Below are 20,714 nucleotides of genomic sequence, written 5' to 3'. Positions count from 1 at the left end.
CATGTTTAACTCAAATCCTTGTGCACCTGACCAGATCTGGTAATGATTTTTAACAATTTCTGTTCAATACTGCCTTAGCACATGAGTAATGATATTGCAGCAATAAAAAAGTCTATAATTAAATGTGAACTGCCCCCTAATGCGATGTGTGTATTGAGCTGTAATGTTAATCATCCAAGAGTGGATCTTTAAGATCACACTGGGCACAACCATACCAGTAAGACCAACACAATGAGGCCAAAATTGCATGTATTTGACCAATGACAGAGTGCTAAGGCATGACTGTAGCTGTGCCTCGAGTCAGAGGCTGCACATGTGATCTCTACCTCTAGAAGAGAACTTTGCCTGAAAGCTGAAATATTTCTAGAATTCCTCTGTGTGATGTGTAGTAATATGCCCATTCCATATTGCAGTTATCTGTAAAGTTAGTTTCTTCCATCAGAACATGACGAATGAAAAGGAGGGTGGGTAAATCACCTAATTTCCAGGGTATGATATTTTAAGAACACAAGGGAAGAGGAGATGGGATGAGGCATGTACAGTCAGGTATATTAATATGAATTTCAGTGTATTTCACAAAAATGACTGGGAAGTTACTGTATGTGATGGTTTCAATACTGAGTTTATGTTTGATAATAGTGAAAAAGATCACTTAAGAGTTACTAATGTCCTACTTAGGTTTGTCCTTACAATAAGAGTGCAACATACCACTATATGATTTTTATTTCTAAAAACTACTTTCTCTCATGCAACAGAGCTGCGAGCCTCGTAATAAAGGGTTTTATCGAATGGAAGCAGTATAGCTTCCCTATCAGTAAGATTTACATAAGAAAATTTAAATGTCGTGCTTCTTTGTCTGCAATTTACAATTAAGTGCCTGGCAGAGGGTTCATTGAACCACATTCGAGTTACTTCTCTACCGTTCCACTCAAACAGTGCACAGGAAAAATGAACACTTAAATCTTTCCGTGTGATCTCTCATTTCTCTTATTTTATTATGATTATCATTCATACCCATGTATGTTATTGTCCACAAAATATTTTCAAACTCTGAAGAGAAAGTTGGTGATTGAAATTTCATGAGAAGATTCTGCGAGGGGGGGGGGGGGGGGGGGTTATAATAACCTGCCTTTGTTTTAGCGATTGCCACCACAATTTGCATGTCATATCTATTACACTTTCTCCTCTGTGATTACGAAATGAGCTACCCTTCTTTGAACTTTTTTGATATCCTCCATCAATCCTATCTGATGCAGTTCGCATACTGTACAGCAATACACCAGAAGAGGACGGACCAGCGTAGTGTAAGCAGTAGACATGTCGCATTTTCCAAGTTTTCTGCCAATAAATCGAGAGTCTTTGGTTTGCTCTCCCCACAACATAATATATGGGATCATTCCAATTTAGGTTATTCATAACTATAATCCCTAAGCATATTGTTGAATTTATAGCCTTTAGATTTGTGTGTTTTATCCTGTATCCAAAATTTAGTAGATTCCTTTTAGTACTTTTGTGGATGGCTCTTCACACGTGGATTATTTAGAGACAATTGTCACTTTTGCATGACACAGATATCTTGTCTAAATCATTTTCCAATTTGTTTTGATCGTTTGATGACTTTATAAGATGGTAAATGACAGCATTTTCTGCAAACAATTTAAGAGCGCTGGTCAGATTGTCTCCTGAATCATTTACGTAGACCAGGAGCAGCAGAGGGCCTATAACACCTCCTTGGGCAACACCAGATATCACTCCCGTTTTACTCGATGATTTTCCATTGATTACTGTGACCTTTCGACAGGAAATCACAAATGCAGTTGCGAAACTGAGACGATACTCCCATAGGCACAATGTGATTAGAAGTTGCTTGTGAGGAATGTGGTGCCAAGAGCCTTCTTGAACTCTAAAAATATGGTATCAACTTGACAACCCCTGTTGATAGCACTCATTACTTTGGGAGAATAAAGAGCTGCCAGTGTATCACAAGAACGATATTTTTCTGAATCTGTGTTGGCTTTTTGTCAATAAATCATTTTCGTTGTGGTAACTCATGATGGAAAACAGCAAATGTTCCAAACTGCTATAACAAATCAACATTAGCCATTCGGGTCTGAATTTTGACAAGCAAGTGGTTGTATATGATTGTTGACTATGGAGCTATTGTTTCAGTGTACTCTGAAAGAATACAATATCGACTGGAGGCCTTGCCATTACAGAGTGAGTTAAGCTGCTTCACTACACCGGGGATGTCTACTTAAGTCACTTGTGTCGGCCGTTGCTCTAGAAATGAATATTGGAATAATTACTTCATCTTCTGTGGGTAAAAAAAAAAAAAAAAAATCAGGAAGCTGTACTTACTATGGTACTGTCATCCATTACATCACCAAGCAGTGAAGGTATCGATTGTGTCTTTCCAGCTGTTTGCTTCACATATGACCAGAATCTCTTGCATTTTCTGCCAGAATTCAAAACCAAGTCTTCTTGTGGACACAATAAAAAGCATCTCGCACTGAAGTTCCCCAATTTTGGGGGTTTTGCGTTCTTTGAAGTTGGCATGCTTCTTTCATTGCTTCTCCAGCTGTGTTTGGACCCACTTTGTGTACCAAGGAGGATCAGTACCTTGCTCAACTGCCATCAGTATTATTTCTTTGAATTTAAATCACATCTGGTCTACGCTTACATAATGAGAGTGGAAGGAATGGACACTGTCTCTTAGAAAGGCATCAAGCATGTTTTTATCTGCTTTTTTTATATAGATGTATTTTGGTGGATTTTGATGTTACAGAGCCTGTAGTCTAGCTACAACAACCTTGTGTTCACTAATTCCAGTAGCCATCATGACACTCCCTATTTGCTCAGGGTTATTTGTTGCGAAGAGGTCAGGTATGTTTTTGCAACCACATACACTTTGAGTGGACTCTAACTAATTGTTCAAAATAATATTCTGAGAATACATTCAGATCTATTTCGGAAGACAGTTTATGCCTACCACTGACTTTAAACACGTATTTTCGTCACCATATTTAGGGTGAATGGAAGTCACTACCAATTATAATACTGTATGAGTGGGGTACCTATTTGAAATGAGACTCAAGTTTTCTTTGAAATGTTCAGCAATTGTATTGTCTGAGTCAGAGGGGTTGTAAAAGGAACCAATTACTAATTTATTCTGGTTGTGAAGTACAATCTGAAACCATACCACCTTTCAGGAAGTGTCTTCTTCAAATTCACTGTAAGGTAAATTACTTCTGACAGCAATACACTCCACCACCAACTGTATTTAATCTATCCTTTCTAAACACAGTTGGGTCATTTGTAAAAATTTAGGCTTAACTTATTTCTGGCTTGGGCTGCTTTCTGCAGCAGATGTACTGAGTGAACAGTGTAAATGTAGTAATCAATAAACTTCTTTCTTTTCATCGTTTTGTGGAGGTTGTCAGCGAGAAACTTTTGTAAAGGTTTGAATTATGTGTAAGGTTTGTTGCAAGTAACTAAATGCACTCATTTTCAAATACTGTATGAATAACATATGGATTATTCACATGTCGTGGGCTATACTGCTTTTTCACCCCTACCTCTTTGACAGGTAGGTTCTTACAACCCCCCCCCCCCCCCCCCCCCCCCCACACACACACACCGACAGCAATAATCTGCAGACAGTACATGATAAGTGAACCGAATTTGGTTTAAATTGGTCGCGGGGTTTAGGAGATGTCGAACATACATAAATATGTGTACTTCCATTTTTGTAACATGTATGGATACTATGACTCCAGATTTCCATTATAGCTGGCCAAGGAAGTCAGAGAGAGGGTGGCTAACATCTGGGATTAAACTACATTGTACTAGGAAGAAAGAAATTTATTTCATGCATAAAACTAGCTCTAGGTGCACTACAAACAATACTCCAAAGTTCTCTAGCTTCTCATCAAAAGTGTAAAAACAATTGATTGTGCACAAAAAAACACCAAGAAGAAAGAAATTGCCTTTATTTTCTTAAATGCGAAAAGAATTAGCTCCGTAAGACAAGTAACAATTACTATCTACAATAGAAGATGTATGACAGATGATGTCAAATCCAAATCATTAGTCCACCACAAGCTGCCATCAGTATAGAGGGAGGGGAAGATTTCTTGAGTGCACACAAAACATCAGCTAGCACACTGTTAGCATGGTAAATAGACCAACTTTAACTACTCAGGATACAGTGTCAGGTCCAGCTGATATGCATAATGATGTCTGTGGGGACAACAGATGAAAATACAGGGATCAAAAGTGAACCATCAACCACAGATCTATTGGATTTGTTCAAAAACCACAGGAGGGGGTGGTATACTTACAAAAGGCCATGAGACACAGGAAGATAACACCACAGTGAGAAAGAGTTGCCTTTATCAAATACTGGAATGTAAGGAAAACACTGTCCAAGTGACCCATGAAAAGGTTGGCATAGAAAAGAGCCATCCTTGTGCCCATGACCTAGCCCCTGATCTGTTTGTATGTCTGGTACACGAAGGTAAAGTAGTTCTTGTGAAGCACAAAGTTGATTAAAGTGAGCACGGAGGATATGATAAGTTTGGAATCACTTTGGCACTGCTCGAGGTAATATTTAGCGCAGGTCATGTACATGGGGGATGTAGATATAGAGGAAGGTGGCATCAACGGTGAGATGCAAATAGATTTCACATGATCTGGGAAATGGTTGGTGTCTTTAATGTACAAGGGTACTTCAATTCTGTCTTTGGAATTATAAATAGTTGGAAAAAAGAGAGAATTAGAATACCCCCAATAATCTCTTTTATAGACTGATTGCATTTCCAAAAGTATTGTACCAATAAAGTAAAGGCTGCCACCTGCTTTACCTACGACTGAGCCTATGTGATCACTCTGTTTCATATCCCTACATATTATATTTCCTTGTGTTCCAAGAATTATTCATTGATGCTATAGTCAAAAGGCTACATTTTACTATTTTGTGAAGTTCACTATCTTACATTTTAAAGCAAACTACCATTCTTTACACCACTTTGAAGTCGTATCAAGATATGACTGAATATTTGTGGAGCTTCTTTCAGACAATGTTTCATTATAGTTAACTATATCATCTGTGAAAAGTCTGAGGTTACCATTAATATTGTCTGCAAGGTCATTATTACACAACATGAATAGCAATTGTCCCAACACACTTTCCAGGGCACACTCAAAGTTAATTCTACATCTGTCAATGACTCTCCGTCCAAAGTAACTTTCTGTGTCCTCCCTATCAGAAACCCCAATTTAATCACAAATTTAATTCAATACCTCATACAATCAAACTTTTGATAATAAGTGTAGATGTGGTACTGAGTCAAATGATTTTTTAGAAATCGATAAATGTTGCATCTGATAGACTGCCTCTATTCATGGCTTTCAAGATATCATGAGAGGAAAGTGCAAGTTGGTTTTCACATGATCAGTGTTTTCAAAAAGCTGAACAACATACCACAACAGTTAAAATATCTTTGATACTAACTGAAGAAGGGCCTTCATGTCTATTCCTTCATGAAAATGCTACAAAGAAAGGTGCCAGAATAGTTCCTCACTATCAAGAACGATAGCAGATAAGTATGACAGAAAGAGATTTACGGCACATGAAACCAATGAAGCAGCTGATTTATTATCTAATCCTCATCCTTGTTCAATTGATGGGATATTCCAAGACTTCTATGAGATTGAGAAATCAAACCTTGATCATTCTCCTCCTCTGCCCACTCCACTCCATTCAAATAAGTGACAAGCATGACACCTGTATTATAAACATCTTCCTTTTTTAACTTTAATAATTACAAAATAAGGTACAGCTGTCATCAACTCAAGGGATGGTTTAAACTGCACAGGCACAGCCCTACTGGAGGTAGAAAGACATTGCCTTCCTCTGATCTTTGAGCTGACTTAATCCAGTCAGCTATATGGGGACCTATAACTTAACATGGAGTCTGGACTACAAATCAACTTGGTATTTTTCATGTTAACAATTGCTGCCAGAGAAGAAAGAAGTAAGGGACATAAAATCATAGTTCAATACACATATTCTAAAACAACCACAGATTGTAAATGCAGTTGTATTACGGCAAACATATGTATAAAGCTGATACAAAATAAAAATTTTTACTTGTATTACCTTAGTTTCAAGAATACAGAGTGAAGCTTCAAGTTTCTGAAGTCTACTATCAAACTTCTCCAAACGTAGCTCACATGATTGTGAAAATTTATTTAGAAAAGATACAGTGTTGGTTATGAAATGGTTTATGAAGGCATACATCCTCTTCTGATGAATTGGTGTCACCTTTAAAATCAAAACCATTTAAAATTACAAAATGTTACCAGGAGATATGGAATATAAACAGATCATTATTCAGACTGTAACTCATGCATAGCAGCAACAAATGTCGTCTGTTACTACATTTCATTGGTTTAATAAATAAAGTAAATTATTTATTACAATATGTGCAAAATATAGTCACACACACACACACACACACACAAAGAGAGAGAGAGGGGTCCCTAAAGTTTATTACAAAGGAGAGAAGACAGTTAAAGACAATAAATTAAACATACATGTATCCGGCAGAACACTACACTAAAACTTAAAGGGCTGATCCCTCTGCAACGCACTAACATCTCAATGATAAAAATGGTGGTATTTCTGATAAAAACAAAGTTTTAAACTGCATAACACATTTAGCTCACTGGCAGTTAAAATAGGAGTCTTGTCTCCCCAGTCAAAAGATAGTGTTTGTAACAAAAACCTCATAGCAGGAATGATCTGCAGAACTTTCAAGCCTTGCATGAGAAGACAGTGCCTATGTGGATTTGGGTCAGGATGGATTTGTCCTACAGAAGGCCTGAAAGGTGGTAATAGACAGTTGGATAGCTCATTACAGCAAACACAATTTACTGTCCCTCATTTCAGACACAATTCTGCACACTCGAGCGACAAACAAGGAGTCAAATCTGAGAGAATAGTTAAAGCCAATTGCTTATTTTGTTCTCCATAGGCCTTCCAAGTAGTGTCAGCATCCTCATTTTACAGGATTCCGATGCAGCAGACTGCTCATCCACTATCAGCTTATGAAATAGATAAAGAGTTTTTTAACATTTCCTTTGCCGATAGATTTGCTACAACACTTGCAAGAGATGAGAAATATCTTCCCGTGATCGTACCCTACTTACACCAGCATCTTCAGAATTGCGTATAGCCCGACATCAAATACTATAAATTTGTTGCTTTAGATTGCAACTTGGAAACAGCATGTTTCCCATTGGTCTGCATTCTGGAAAAATTATCTGTACCAATGGGTTGTGCAACCCAATAATGACTGAGGAGCAACAAGCTGAAAAAGTGTATCTGCTTACAGAGAGAAATTAAATTAACAAAGAATGGATGTATGTGTGACAATTTTAGCAACAAAAAAACACACAATTCAGCAAACAAATGGCCAAATATAGAAGAAAATAGCAGGTAACAAAAAATTAAATCCATTTATATAATGATAAATCAAGACAAAAATGTAATCTTTGCAACCTAATTCCTAAATTTCTTCTATGTTCCACTTATGCTTATGTTTCCCTTTCTTCCTGTCATGGTGGGTATCCAGCAGCCAGTGAGGATTTTTTTATGGACAGGCTAGAACATTCTATTAACCAAATTTCAAAATCTATCTGCTGTGCTTGGATGTCATTAGAGCTTCCATTTAAAATGTCGGTTATTTCATCTGATGCTTTAGAACCATTTTCCTCAATTATATTTAGTTATTAAATAGGAATCTACATCTATACTCCATAAGCCTCCTTACAGCATGTGGTGGAGTGTAAGCATAGTACCATTATCTTTTCCTACCTTCCATATTCCACTCAGAAATGGTGTGTTGACAGATTCACAAATGGTGCGTTGACATATTCACAAATGGTGCGTTGACATATTCACAAATGGTGCGTTGACATATTCACAAATGGTGCGTTGACAGAATAATTGTCAGAAAACCTCTGTATGAGCTCTAATTTTTCTGATTTTGTCAACATGATCATTGTTCAAAACATATGTGGGAGGAAGTATGTATCTCAACTCTTCCCCAAATGAACACGCTTGGCATTTCAACAATACACCAACCTTGATTCATAAATCTCTCCTTTAGGTCTTCTACTGGAGACTGTTGAGCATCTTGCAGCTACTAAACAAGCCCATGATGAAATGTGTCTGCTCTTCTTTATCTCTTTTATTAATCCAACTTGGTGAATACCCCAGACTGATGATCAATCCTGAAGAGTCAGTAGGACAATTTTTTTGTAATCCACTTTTTTTGATGGTTGAGTTACATTTCTTTCAGTTTCTCCAATAATCTGATCTTTCTACAATTTGTTTTCTCTAATAATATCCTCCTAGGTATTTTACAGTTATTACTGTTTCCAATTATTTGTTGCAATAGTGTAATCAAATAGTAGTGCATTTATTCAGCAATTCGTGCACAATATGTTACATTTATTTGTCATGATTCCCATCACGTCAGACTAAAGGAAGGTATTGAACCAAATCAGAGGTGTGCTGCTAGATTCATTACTGGTAGGTTTGATCAGAGTGTGAATACTACAGAACTGCTCTCTGAACTCAAATGGGAATCCCTAGAAGGAAGGAGACATTCCTTTTGCAAAACAGCATTGAAAAAGTTAAGACAACCACCATTTGCGACAGACTGCAGATTGATTCTACTGCCACCACCATAAATCTTTCATAACGACCACAAAGACAAGATAACATAAATCAGAAGCTCCTTGGAAGCACATAGACAATCTTTTTTTCTCTCTCCCCCTCCATTTGTGAGCGGAAAAAGAATGCCTAGTAGGGGCACAAGGTACCATCTGCCACACACCATTTTGTGGTTTGCAGAGTATGTACACTGATGGAGACTGAGATCTACTGCCAGTTACTGCACCAGTCCTCTGCACGTCTTCCTGCATTTAATTACAGTTTTCTCTTCTTGCAACTTCCATAAATCACAGTGTCATCTGCTAAAAGCACTGCAGAGCTTCCAACAGTATCCACTCGATCATATACACAAACAATAACAGCCCTATAACACTACCTTAGTGTACTCTTGAAATTACTTTTATCCTTTGTCGATTCTGTTCCATTAAGTGTAATATGTTAAGTTCTATCTCCTCAAAAGTCTTGGACTCCATCACAAATCTGGACCCTTAGCTAACAAGCTTGTAGTTTGTTCACTAAATGACAGTGTGGGTGTGGATATGTATTGAATTCCTTCCAGATGTCAAGGGACATGGCAATGCAAAATCCATATTGATTTTTATAAACGAGATTTTTCTCCTCCAAAAATGTCATAATGTGAGAGCATAAAATATGTTCCATAATTCTACAACAGATTATACATAAGTGATATAAGCCTATTCGCATAAACAGATATGAGGTTCACTTTTTACCAATAACTTGTAACTCTTAATTGCTCCAGTGACCTACTATAATCTACTGCAAGAAAGTGAGCAAGTTATTTTGCGAACCTGTGTTTCGGTCTTCTCTCTGTCATCTACCATTTTGGTGCCAATTTTGCTTCTCCCAATGCTCTCCTTACACTCATTATGATTTAGTTTGGTATTAATTTCATTTAAATCTGTGCTGAAGCTCCTTTTGCATCTTTAGAAACTTTCTAACACTGGTATTATACCATGATGTGTCTTTCCCATCCCTCACAACCTTGTTCGGAAGATACCGGTCTACGATGTATTGTACGATTGTTCTGCTTTTACCTACTGGTGTTCTGCACCTTCATCCTTAAAGCTGAATATTTGATGCTGACTGCTCAGATATCCTGCAGTTTGCACCCTGTTTCTTAACATTGTTCATGGTCATAGATGCTATCAGAACCATATGATCACTGATTTTCTTCTTTACTTTAACAGTATCAAAAAGTTCAGGTTTTTTAGTTACTATGAGGTTTAAGAAGTTGCCTTCACAAACTGGTTCTTTACCTATCTTCCCAAAGTAATTTCTGACAACACATTCAGCACAATCTCACATGATTCCCTTTATTTGGCACTAGTTTTAATTCCAATACTCCCTCTTTATAAAGCTGTTAAGTTGAAGTCTCCTCCAGTTATGATAACATGATGTTGTTGCGGTCTTCAGTACCTACTGCAACCTACATCCTTCTGAATCTGCTTAGTGTATTCATTTCTTGGTCTCCCTCTATGATTTTTACCCTCCATGCAAGCAGACATTGTGTGTATGTTTATGTGCGGATGGATGGATGTGTGTGTGTGGGGGGGGGGGGGGGGGGCGTGCGAGTGTACACCTGTCCTTTTTTTCACCCTAAGGTAAGTCTTTCCGCTCCCGGGATAGGAATGACTCCTTACCCTCTCCCTTAAAACCCACATCCTTTCGTCTTTCCCTCTCCTTCCCTCTTTCCTGAAGTTTTGGTTGCGAAAGCTAGAAATTTTGTGTGTGTGTTTGTGTGTTATTTTATTGTGCCTGTCTACCAGCACTTTCCCGCTTGATAAGTCTTGGAATCTTTGTTTTAATATATTTTTCCCATGTGGAAGTTTCTTTCTATTTTATTTACATTATATATAATATGCGTTTCTGATTTCACTGGTATACACTTCTGATTTCAAGCAAATTTCTGTTCCTAATACTATGATACTATGTGGGCATTTTACCTTTAATACCTTACCTGGGATGTTCCTGTAGTTAACTAATACCAAATAATATTTTCTGATTTTGATCTGCATGGACAAAAGTTCTCGTCTTGGAGTAATGTGACATATATATTTGATCTGGGCCTTTGAAGGGGTTCCTTTAACCTAAAAAAATGAGCTCCCCATGCCACTTGTGCTTTGCTACCTTAGAAGCCAATTCCTTCACATTCTGTGCACCTGAGCTACAGAAGGGGCCATATTATTCTTTGCAGAAAAAAGAAATTTGAATGTGAATTCATGGGATAAACATATGGTTTAGATTCTCTACTCAACCCCAAACTGAAGATGGCATCAGGACACAGACTGCAATTGTCATTTATGCCAACTTATGCTAAGATGTGCAACCCATTGCCCCCAGTGCATTCAACAGCTGCTAGCAGAGCCTCCTTCACATCTTAGATGAGGCCTTCCTGCAACCAAATGGAGTGCATACAGGCCTTCTTTGCTGACCTGCCTGCTATTACTCTTCAGGGCTCTATTACATGCCTGACAATGCAGTGCCCAATGATCGACATTACCACAGTGGTACAAATCTAGCCTTGACACCACTAACAGTTACTGTTTTTTCCTTGAGCTATCAGCAGAATTGTATAACTTAATATACATTAGTTCCCTTGGAATGGGAAATAGACTACCTAACTTTACTGCTAGCAAATTCTGCTCTGGACTAGATGACCACTTCAGTTATTCCTGCATGCTTACAGACCTGACTATGCCATTTTATGTCCAGGGAGAAGAAAACCACAGAAATGCAAGAAACAGGTAGGTGAGATTAAAATGACAAAACAGATTACCATGGCTGGCTGGGAATAAAAAGGAGAAGCCAGCCACTCTGCAACATATTAAAACCTCCACCTTAAAAGCACTAGCGTGGAGAACACAGAGGGACAAAGGACAGGCACTAAAATTTAGATCAAATGATAAAACCCACCCTCACGAATAAAATGTCAAACTAAATCAGCTGATGAGGTGTTGTCAGATAAAATTTGCGGCAACAAGTCCAGTAATCAAAGATTTAGTAGCAGGGCAGTCAAATGGGACAGTGCACCAGAATATGGGCCACTGTCAACCAGGCACCGCATCAACACTGAGGCGGCTCTTCAAGGCACAAGAGGTAGCCATAGGTTGCCCAAGCATGGCCAATGTGGAGCCAGCAGAGAACCACAGTGTGACCCTGAGAGAGGCTCGCATGGAGGACTGCCACACATTCGTAGCCTTCACAATGGCACGTAGTTTGTTGTGCGTACTGAAACTATGCCATTTCGTCTCCCAAAACCGAAAAACCTGGCGATGTAAAAACGAACGCAGGTCAGTTATTGGAATGTCGATCTCAATAAGCAGTTTCCGTGTAGCCTGTTTGGCCAGCCTGTCAGCAAGTTTGTTGCCTGGGATTCCGGTGTGTCCTGGGGTCCACACAAACACCACTGAACGACCGGACCATTCCAGGGCATAGATGGACTTGTGGATGGTCACTACCAAAGGATGACGAGGGTAGCATTGGCTGATAACTTGTAGCCTGCTCAAGGAGTCAGCACACAGAAGAAACGACTCCCCAAGGCATGAATGGATGTGCTCAAGAGCATGAGATATAGCCAGCAGCTCTGCAGTGAAAACACTGCAGCCATTGGGCAAGGTATGCTGTTCAATATGTCCTCCGTGGATATACGCAAAGCCGACGTGACCATCAGCCATCGAGCCATCAGTGTAAATCACTTCATGGCCTCGGTAGATGTCAAGAATCGAGATGAAGTGACAGTGGGGAGCCGCAGGGTGAACAGAGTCATTTGAGCCACGTGAAAGGTCCAGGCGAAGCCACAGCCTAGGTGGTATACAGGTGGTAAAGTCAAGAACTCCAGTTCACATAGAAGGGATCAGACACAAACTGCAATTGTAAGCCCTGACCTGGGCCACCAATGTGGGAGATGAACCACCATGGACAGGAAAAGGAGATGTTAATTCAGATGCGCAGGAGAACTATGAATGTAACTGGCAAGCAGTTGTGCATGCCTGACCTACAATGAAGGAACTCCAGCCTCCGCAAGGAGGCTGGTCACTGGACTCGAGCTAAAGCTTCCGTCGCTAGTCGAACGCCACAGTGGTGCACTGGGTCGAGTAACCGCAATACTGAGGGTACCGCTGAACCATAAACCAGGCTCCCATAGTCAAGGCAGGATTGAACAAGGGCTCTGTATAGCTGCAGTAGCACAGAGCGACCTGCACCCCAGTTGGTGTTGCTCAGGCAGCGGAGGGTATTGAAGTGCTGCCAGCACTTCCACTTAAGCTGACCAAGCTGAGGAAGCCAAGTCAATCGGGCATTGAAAACCAGTCCTAAAAATCGATACGTCTCCACTACAGTGAGGGAATCATCAGTAAGGTAAAGTTCTGGTTCTGGATGAACGGTAAAACTCCGACACACGTGCATAACACATGACTTTGCGGGTGAAAAGTGAAAGCCATGAGCTAGAGCCCATCACTGCACCTTGTGGATGGCTTCCTATAAGTGCCGCTCAGGAACACCAGTACTGGTGGAGCAGTACGAAATGCAGAATTCGTCTGCATACAGAGAGGGGAGATGGACGGCCCTACAGCTGCTGCTAGACCGTTAATGGACACTAAAAATAGAGATACACTCAATACAGAGCCCTACAGGACCCCATTCTCCTGGATATGGGGGAAACTATGGGGGACACCAACTTGGACACGCGAAGTAGGAAGCAACAGGAAACTCTGGATACCCAACTCGTATAATTTTCCAAGGATATAATGTTGCCAGGTCGTGTCATAGGCTTTTCGTAAACCAAAAACGACGGCAAAAAGGTGTTGGTGTATGGAAAAGGCTGTTCACATGGCAGACTCGAGGGACACAAGATTATCAGTGGTAGAGCAACCCAGGCGGAAGCAACCCTGGCACGGAGCCAGCAGTCCACGTGACTCCAGAACCAAACCCAACCACCGACACACCACACGTACCAGCAGCTTACAAAGAACATTGGTGAGGCTGATGGGCAAATAGCTATCCACATCAAGCAGGTTTTTGCCGGGTTTGAGCACTGATATGATGGTGCTCTCCCACCAGTGCGATGGAAAGATACCATCACACCAGGTCTGGTCGAAGAATACGAGGAGATGTCGCTTGTAGTCAGACGAGAGATGTTTAGTCATCTGATTGTGGATCCAATTGGGCCCAGGAGCTGTGTTGGGGCAATGTGCAAAAGCACTGAGCAGCTCCCACTCAAAGGTTATGAGGTGCTCCAGGGAAGGGTGCCACTTATGCTGCTGTAGTACTTACCGACGCTCATTAATTGCATCAGCGACTTCCGGTGACCACCAAAGGACTGTCTTTCGCTGAGGGCACCCAAAAGAACAAGGGATCGTGTTTTCCACCGCAGACGATCGTTGTAGTTACCTGCTCAACCAACACATCGATGTTCCCATGTGGGGGGAGATTCAACAGTGAAAGCAGAGGTGAAAGTTTCCCAGTCTGCCATGTTTAAAGCCCATGTGGGCAGGTATCTGTGGGCCTGATGCCAGGTCAGTGACATGAAGATGGGGAAGTGGTCACTATCACACAGGTGCAGTGGATAGATGGGAAAAGGCCAGGACTGCAAACTGAGAGATCAATGGCCAAATATTTGCCATGTGCCACACTAAAATGTATGGTGGCCCCAGTATTTAAGAGGCAAAGGTCGAGTTGCGACAGTAAATTTTTGACATTTCTGCCTCAGCCAGTAAGAACTGCACCACCCCACAAGGGGTTACGAGCGTTAAAATCTCCAAAAAGTAGGAAAGGTTTAGGGAGTTGATCAATCACTGCAGCCAATATTTTCAGGGTTACCACACCATCTGGAGGGAGATATACATTGCAGACAGTTATTTCCTGTGTTATCCATATTATAACAGCCACAGCTTCAAGAGGGGTTTGAAGGGGCACAGGTTCACTGCATTCCGAGTCCAAGATGTAGACGCAAACTGACACTCTATTGTAGTTGCTACGGTTCCTGCAATCTCCCTTATAGCCACGGAGGGCAGGGGTTCACATTGCCGGTAATCAGGTTTCCTGGAAGGCAATGCAGAAAGCAGGTGTAAAGCTTAACAGTTTCCATAGATCAGCCAGGTGGTGGAAAAAACCACCGCAGTTCCTCTGGAGGATGACGTTATTGTGTGGCTGGGAAAGCATGAAGCATGCAAGGAGGCAGGTTATGCCTCAGGGTCACCTGCTGCCTCCGACTGAATATTTGTAGCCATTTCTATGGTGGATGAGGCATCAGTGAGATCCAGGTCTGCAGGGGACACTAAGATCTCCACTGCATCCTCAGATGCAGAATTGATAGGGAGTGGTGGTGTTGGGCATTCAGAGGGTCCTGTTTCTTAGCAGATTTCTTCTTAGTTTGCTTGCTCTCTCACTTCTCTTCAGAGAAAATTTCCCCGGAGCAGCTTCAGGCAAGGACGAAGACCATGAAGCTCTTCATCTACCAGCTTTTGGCTTCTTCAGGCACTGGCAAGTGTCCACAGTGGCATTAGTGGAGACCTTGGAAGACAGGGCCCCAAGGAACCCCTTCCGCATGAGAGGAGTCAGAGGAGGCTGTTGCTTCTCCAGCAGGGGAGTGGGGACCGTGTCCCCTGCGTTACGGGGGGCCTTGCTCCCGAAGTAGGTGCTTTGGGAGCAACAAAGGAAGATTTGTCCCCTACCACCAAGAGGGCAGATGTATTCTGGTGGCCCAGAGGGCCCACTGTTCGGGGCACAGAGTGAGGAACCATTGGCACTTGGGATGATGGTGATGTAAAGGCAGCATATGTCGACATCAACAGTATGGGGTGTAATCTTTGGAATTTAGATTTAGCCTGTGTGTAAGTCAAGCGGTCCAGGGTCTTGTACTCCATTATTTTCCACTCTTTTGGGAGTACTGGGCAGTCTGGTGAGCAGGGGGAGTGGTGCTCTCCACGGTTCATGCAAGTGGGAAGTGACGCACATGGAATATCTGGGTGCAGTGGACATCCGCAGTCACGACATGTGACACTGGAAGTGCAGCGGGAAGATATGTGCCTGAACTTCCAGCACTTAAAGCATCACACAGGAGGAGGGATGTATGATTTAACATCACAGTGGTAAACCATCAACTTGACTTTTTCAGGCAATGAATCACCCTTAACGGCCAAGATAACGGCACCGGTAACAACCTTGTTGTCTTTGGGTCCCCTGTAAATGTGCCGGATGAAATGAACACCCCACTGTTCTAAATGGGTGCAGTCTCATCGTCAGACTGCAAGAGGAGGTCATGATGGAAAATAGTCCCCTGGACCATGTTGAGGCTTTTATGGGCAGTGACAGAAACAGGAATGTCACCCAGGTTGTCACAGGTGAGTAACGCTCAGGATTGGGCTGGGGATGTTGTCTGAATCAAGACTGCGTTTTTTCACATCTTGGACAGAGCTGTGATTTCTCCAAACTTATCCTCAAGGTGTTCAAAATTGAAGCTTCATCGGCAGAAAAGAGTCCCCCTCGGTTCTGCTACAAACTAAAAAATGAGGCGAATATGGCTCTCTCCATTCTGTAGCTCTACGTTCCTCCCACAGTGTAGCAAGGGAGGGAAACGATTTAGGGCCACACCTGTCGGCATTGTATTCTATCTTACCCTTCTTAGAGACTGCTGGTGCCATATGGTCACTAGCAAAAAATGATTTAGTCCACTTCATTGCGGGTCATCCGCCCTGATGCCACCCACTCCGATCAGGGGCTCTCCCGGGCACCACCCAGCCACAACAAAAGCCAACTGGTATGATGGCCGTTGCCGGGAGTCCTGATGCCCCAGGAAGACAGGCATCTATTCCTTGGCATACATGGGGAGTTTGCAACTCAGGCATCAGCAGTGCGATCCCTGTGTTGTCAGGGGGATATCACCAAATGGGTAATGACTACCCCACCACAATGGACTGGCTACCATGCTGGACATTGGGTGCAGGGAAATCCAATTGTCATGGGAGCAAAAGAGGACAGGAGACAATGGAAGAAGATGACATACCCCAGAAAGTGTCCTCGCCCAAATAGTTGAGTTGCAGGTGGAGATGCAAAGCCATGACAAGAGATTTCGGAGATCAAATCTAAGAGCATCCTTACCCATATGGCCTGCACTTCTGTAGAATTTCAAAAGTGGCAGGTCAGATCATAGAATGGAACCTGAACTCATGGGGCCAAAAAGTGTGAGACTCCTTTTAGTCACCTCTTGACAGGCAGGAATACCTCGGGCCTATTTCAACCCCCAGACCCGCAGGGGGTCTTTTTGCTGGATCAGTTGCCCAATGTTCATCAGATTTTTGCGTGTATTAATGACGTCACTGAAATTAAGGATTTTACGCAGCTTCACAGCATGGTCAAGACAGAAGTCAACTGAGGAATTACAATTTATGAAATTTATGGAATTACCAAATTTCATAAAATTGGAGCTATTTGGTGGATTTCCTTCCTCTGCTATGTGATTTCATCACTGCTAATAGCCACTACAAGGAAGTTCATTAATATTCATAGTATTGACAGTTTCCACGTTTATTGCTCTTCAATGAAAGTATGCCTGAGTGGAGAATGGCCATTTCCACAAAAATAAAGACGCTAAGGAGCATTTCTTAATGACTTTGAAGTTCCCATTGGGCCTTCCAACCTCTGTTGCATATAGGACTGTGACAATGTCTTACATAACTGTTATAATTTTTAAAAAGAGTCATTTTTTTATTTAATGAAAACTGTTCCAGTTGCTGTAGAGAACTTCACTGAGTCATCTACCGGCTTCAGTATTTACATCAAGCTGTTTCAAGCAGTTCTGAAAAATTTTGCTGCAGAGAGGCAATGTCACACTGCAAACACAGAAAAACCTTTTTTTAATTTCAAAATATTCTATCATCATATCCAATTTTACTTAAAACTGCACAGTCTTCAGTTACAGAAGGCTAACCTGTAACCAACTTGCAAACATTGTGTCCAGCAAATACCAACCCAGCCATTTTTGAGTAAGCTCCCAGAGGTGCTTATCATTTAATGCCACCTAATGAGAATGAGATTGTGCAGTAGAAACAGTAAATGACAGATCCCTTTTGAAAATGAGCTTTATACCACATTCTCTTCTGTAATAATAGCATACAATTCATTCATAAATAACTTTCAGACAACTTTCTGATAAGAGTGTCACTACACTTACATTGACAACTACAAAACTGTTCTCTTCCTTGTGCCAATTAAAAAAAATTTAACAAAGAAATGCTCATAATGCTTATAACTCAGTACTGTGATAACAGATTTTTAATTGATAACACATGTCAGTACTAACTGAATGGGACAAGTATCAAATTGTAGAATTAACTGAATTTTTTGTGATGTGTACAAAGTATTTTGGTGTGAGAATTACAACCTCCTTTTGCATTCCTATTGTTTTAAGGATTCAAGATGTTCAGTTCTTATTTAAGAGGAAATGTGTTATGCTAATCAATTAAAAAAAGATAGCTGTCATATACTGGAAAGAAATTACAGTGATGCAATATTTTTCCTGTTTTATTTATTATTTGCTGCATGTGTCTGACACCCCATTTTATTTGAAGAAAGATGCAATAGTAGTTTCTAATGTAGATACTGTACATACTGTTGTTAATTCAAACTGAAAAGTATAATTAATGAAAACCATAATTAATTACCCGGTAGTTATCTGCAAGTATTTGTTCTGAGCTCCGAAAAGACAAACAATAAAAAGTATTCTAAGCAGATGATGTAACATTAGTAATAAACACACTGTGCAAACAGGAACCAGAGAAAGGGTTCTGTGGTGGTGGTTGTGTTCTTGATGCTACATACTGATAATAAGTTAAACCGAAAAAAAAAAAAATCTCATTGTGGATCTCCTACTATGACTAGACTCAAAACAGTTTTGCCAAGTAAATGTGCATCAATTTTGAGATCATATAAATCCATCACCTGTATTTTAATTGGCTGATGTTCTTTGGTAATTTATTTAAAGGTGACTCAGCAGTTTGCCACAGAGCATTCACCACGCAAAATAAAGTAACTGGAACTGTGTACATGCTTTGTACAACAGATCTTGCAATCATTTATTTAACCAATTTGCCGTACTCCTAAAACATATACTGTCTGATCAAATTTCTCACCAACAAACCATACTACTTTGCTTCAGAAAGAGACTTCTCTGTCCAAACACTTACGCTTAATCCATCTTGGACTTTTCATTGTTTGATTCTGTTACACTTTTGTATGGGGTGTACCAGTCTGTTATGATGCCAGAACCCAACTCATGTCTGCTTTCATGTTTATTTGATAAGAGCTCCAAATGCTGGTACAGAACTCAAGAAATGAACACACTAGTATCATGTATGCAGTTTTCTTTACGAATGATCTGCACTTTCCCAAATTTAATTCTTTTACTTAACTTCCTTATTACTGATTTCACAAGCTCAACCAATCACACACTGCAACATATTAACCACAAACATTCACCCATTATGTCAGACTGCAGCAGCTTACCATTAAATTTGTAATCACATGAAAATTATCTTTTATTTATCCACATTTGATGAGATCAGTCACACAGAAACTCATTCATGCCATTATACACTATCTTTTGGCTGTCTAGTGACAATACCTTCCTGTATACAAAAGCATCAGCAGCAAATAATCAGACAGTGCTCATGGCTCTATCTACTAAATTACATATGTACATTGAAAAACAATAGTGGTCCTATTACACTCCTTTGGGGTACAACTAATGCTATTTTCCTTTATATTGAACATTTTCCACCCAGGACAACAAACTTAATTCTATGAATAACAAACTATTTGAGTCTCCCATAAATTTGACCTACAGAAAATAACACATACATATTGAAACATGTCTTGGTACACAAAAAAGAAATATATTGTGTTTTATATAAGCCAGTGTTTAAATAGCCCAAGAACCTGCAACATATATGTAAAGAAACCCTGTTGGGTATAATTTTGTTATTAGTCAACAATGAGGCACAATGTCAAATATCTTTTAAAAAATCTAAGCACAGAAACCACTTCTTCAACTGCATCTTCTATTTGCAAGCTACTGTGCATGAATAAAGCAAGCTGCTTATCAAATTTGTAGTTTTTTCTGAACCAGTGTGATTCTGTCAAAGGAGCTTCTTTTCCTCCAAGAACATCATTAAGTTTAAGCTTAAAACCTGCTACAAGATCTGGTAACAGTTGGACATTGCCAAAACTGGTCTGTAATTTTGAGCATCCATTGTTTTGCCCTTTTAGTGAACAGGATTGACCTGCACTCTTTACCAGTCATAAGAGACTATTCACTGGATGAAAGAATCACCATAAATATGACCTATGAGAAGTACTACTTCTGAAACATATCCAATGTAAAAATAAATAGGAATTCTGAGAGTACACATTCCTTGTTCACTTTGAGCAGTCCTGTTTTTCGCTGCTGTTGTGAGTGCAGTTGTCAAACAATGGTAAAAATTGTCGTATTCTCCTGTGTTTTATTTTTTATTTTACACGTCTAGTTCTGTAGGACCAAACCGAGGTGCAAATCTCTAAGGTCATGGAACATATCAGTACATGAAATTACAACATAAAAATAATAACAGATAAAATAAAATGTTTGTCTGTTGTGGTCTTCAGTCCAGAGACTGGTTTCATGCACCTCTCCATGCTACTCTATCCTGTGCAAGCCTCTTCATCTTCGAATAACTACTGCAACTGACGTCCTTCTGAATCTGCTTAGCGTATTCATCTCTTGGTCTCTATGTATGATTTTTACCCTCCACACTTCCCTCCAGTACTAAATTGTTAATCCCTTGATGCCTACAAATGTGTCCAACCAACCAATCCCTTCTTCTTGTCAAGTTGTGCCACAAATTCCTCTTCTTCCCAATACTATTTGGTACCTCCTCATTAGTTACGTGATCTACTCACCTCATCTTGAGCATTCTTC

General features: G+C 40.4%; 1 protein-coding gene across 1 annotated transcript in view; it reads right to left on the bottom strand.

Annotated features, from left to right (window-relative positions):
- Positions 1–20,714, bottom strand: part of LOC126278703 (WASH complex subunit 3) — a 48,500-nt gene that overhangs the window by 2,482 nt on the left and 25,304 nt on the right. The window contains exon 2 of the mRNA XM_049978973.1: positions 6,161–6,325. Coding sequence (XP_049834930.1) covers positions 6,161–6,325 — 165 coding nt within the window. The remainder of the gene's footprint in view (positions 1–6,160; positions 6,326–20,714) is intronic.

Source organism: Schistocerca gregaria, chromosome 6, assembly GCF_023897955.1.
Source record: "Schistocerca gregaria isolate iqSchGreg1 chromosome 6, iqSchGreg1.2, whole genome shotgun sequence".
Taxonomy (NCBI): Eukaryota; Metazoa; Arthropoda; class Insecta; order Orthoptera; family Acrididae; genus Schistocerca; species Schistocerca gregaria.
This window is presented reverse-complemented; position numbering and strand designations above follow the sequence as displayed.